Source organism: Episyrphus balteatus, chromosome 1 (assembly GCF_945859705.1).
Source record: "Episyrphus balteatus chromosome 1, idEpiBalt1.1, whole genome shotgun sequence".
In the NCBI taxonomy this organism is placed as follows: Eukaryota; Metazoa; Arthropoda; class Insecta; order Diptera; family Syrphidae; genus Episyrphus; species Episyrphus balteatus.
In genome coordinates this window covers 133,569,454-133,572,406 of record NC_079134.1, presented here as the reverse complement: position 1 = coordinate 133,572,406, position 2,953 = coordinate 133,569,454, and the positions used below count along the sequence as shown (strand labels likewise).

Here is a 2,953-nt window from a genome sequence, read left to right as displayed (position 1 = left end):
ACAACGAAATAAAAGAAAATCACATTTTTGATTAAAACAATGGTTATTTATTCGTTTTTTAAATGTATCATAAGTTTAATATTTCATTTTATGTAAACCTACATATCTACGACTGAAAATCTATTTATGAAAAAAATGTGCTGTTTAATTTTAATAGATCGTATGACAAACTTATTGCTTCATTTTTCAATTTCTGTTATCATTCGACCGGCTTCCCTTACTACTTTACATTAATTTCTGGATAAGTATTTTTTAACCTTTTTTCTTTAAGATTCTTGCACCATTTTACACAAAACTTCTCACCCAAAAAAACAATTAAAGCTGCCCCCAATCCACCAAACAGACAATTCCATGCAAAACGAAATTGTTTCACAGTCAAAGCATACAAATTACTAGCTTCCGGTCTCAAGTCCATATATTTCATCACAATTTCTGAGCCTTGCCCCACAGAGTCTCGTGTCCATTTGATCATTAATCCATAATCAAATATTCTTATAATAAACTGACTCAAAACTTCCTGAAGCGGTGCATGTTCGGCCCAAAGAAATCCATATAAAGCCTGATGTATAGTCTTACTTATAATTCGAAATTTCGGCTTCGAATACTTCGATGTAACACTGTGAAGAAAAGTAAAAGCATCAATACCCACGCCAAAAGAAAAACTTGTATTTTTCATTGAATATCGTGTTTTAACCAACTCATCAGTTGGAATTATAACAAGAATTCTTTCAAAATCCTTTGGGAACATTTCACGATTTGTGTACTTCCAATCGTATGGTCCCATCACCACTGGAAAATTAGCTTCCATTAGATCTTCAACGGAATCGTATTCTTTGACTTTTATAAAAATTGTCAGAAATGACGTTAGATAGACCAGATAAAAATTGACAATTATAAAAGCAAAGATTTTTTGAAGAAATTGTACTCTATATGCACTGTTACTTATATGATCAAGAGAACCATTTATCATTGTTAAATAAATTTCAGAAAATGAATACCAAATGTTTGCTGGCAAATTTCTAGAAACATTTAACAGAATATTTATGAGGACCATGTATAAACAAGTTACTCCGATACATCCCCAAACAGTTGGGGAAAATGGTCTCAAAAAGTACTGATTCGGATCTAAATAGCCCTTAACCGGTACCATTAGGGACCATCTGCTAAGTTTAACAGGGTAACTTAGCGTAATTCCCATAGACGAAATATAAGGATTTATTGTAACATCCAAGTCGCCTTTAACCACAGCACCAATCTCCTGATTTTTTTCAGTGTTATTAACTTTAGCTACTACAAAAGTTCCATTGTACTTTCGGAGAAAATGTATTAGAACTCTTGCAACGAAACCTCCAACCTTTCGAGTACCATCTTTAGCAGTATACCAAAATGCTCTAGGAACGTCCAATTTAATCGATGTACGAATAACGCGTCCGTTAAGATTCCTCAATGCATCAGGAAGTCGCTTCAATTCTGCAACATTAACACCAACTGTAGAATTTGAGTAGGGAAAATAGGCAAACGAAGTTCCATTTACAATTCCAAAGATCCTTCGAAAGTGATTCTTCCAAAAATAGTAGAAATATTGTTGAAGTCTTTCGAAATCTTCTGCGATAATGATTGCAAAATTTCGAATTCCAAGTTGAAGAATTAGTTGCTTCAGTATTTTGATAGTACTTGGATCTTTATTAACAGCATCAACTACTATTAGAACATTTCCGTATAGTCCTTTGTCCTCATTCCAAGTGATATTTACAATCTGAAGATTGAAAAGTATCACTGGAATATTTGGATGAGTTTGTAGAAAAATATCTAAAAAATTGCTTTCAACTCCAACAAAACAAATTGCTTCGGCATCACTTTCACTGTGAACTTTTTCAATCAATTCTGTAGTTGATTCAATATTTTCACCATTTATCGTGAAAGCAAAAAAAAATGTTACGAATGTTAAATGTCTGAATATCATTTTGAAGTGGCAGGATATTTAGGAAAATTTCTAACATAGACCATTTCAAAGTTGATTTCCGTTTGTTTGTAATTCGTAATTACATAGATTTTATAAACGAAAGGAGTTTTGGGAATTCTTTAACACCAGTAGTTCAAGTAATAGGTATTGTAACAGCGATTGAATAAGCAATTATTTAGAGATTAAAAACTTAATATTAATGACATATATAAGAGGGTACAAGTTTATTTACTTAAAGCATATATGGAGTTTCCCTATCCTATTTTCAACGGTTATTTTATTACCGCTATGTATAGGTAGTCCTTTAGCTTTAGGTAGTTCCTGATACGTCTGTGGGAACATTTAACACTACCTCATAGAAGGATTCAATACCTCAACTCCGCATTCATATGAAAATAGTTTATTACTAACTACAGCATTTACGCATTAATGACCTTGCAGGTTCAAATCAGAAAGTCTTGGAAGTGTTGTTGAACTTTGGTAAGACTTCTGAATCTCCTCATTTCTTCAGTGTTAATTATTCATTTTGTAATTAAATCAAATGTTCCTTCAAGGAAATCGAGGTTTTATGCAGCGCATATTAATTAATAGTTTAAATATTTAAGGCTGCGCCTACTGAGAGGTAGACTGGATGCAGAACTTCTGCCTATGTAGCAGGTTCTAATCAACATTAAAAGTCATTGGTGTAGCTGAAATAGACCAAAGGCCTATTTCACAGCTTACTGTGAAATAGGCCTTCGGTCATATGACACATAATTTCTCGATATTTTCAATGGTGAATCGAATGAGACCCAATATATCACAAGTCGTAGGTAGTAGGTAAACCTGATCAAGGGGCACGGTAGTGCCCAGCCAAGTTCTCTAGCAACTTTGGCACTACACCCTTATTTACAGGAAACAACTCAGGCCATTTTCGACCCCCCTCTAACTTTCATACCAAAGATACCAGAATATTCAAACTCGCTACATTTGTTGAGCTGGCTGAACCCA

At 33.6% G+C, this 2,953-nt stretch overlaps 1 protein-coding gene across 1 annotated transcript; it reads right to left on the bottom strand.

Annotated features, from left to right (window-relative positions):
- Positions 1-220: 220 nt before the first annotated feature.
- On the bottom strand, positions 221-1,963 carry LOC129910866 (uncharacterized). Its single transcript, XM_055988457.1, has one exon. The coding sequence runs from the start codon at positions 1,961-1,963 to the stop codon at positions 221-223; it is 1,743 nt and encodes a 580-aa protein (XP_055844432.1).
- Between the last annotated feature and the right edge of the window lie 990 nt (positions 1,964-2,953).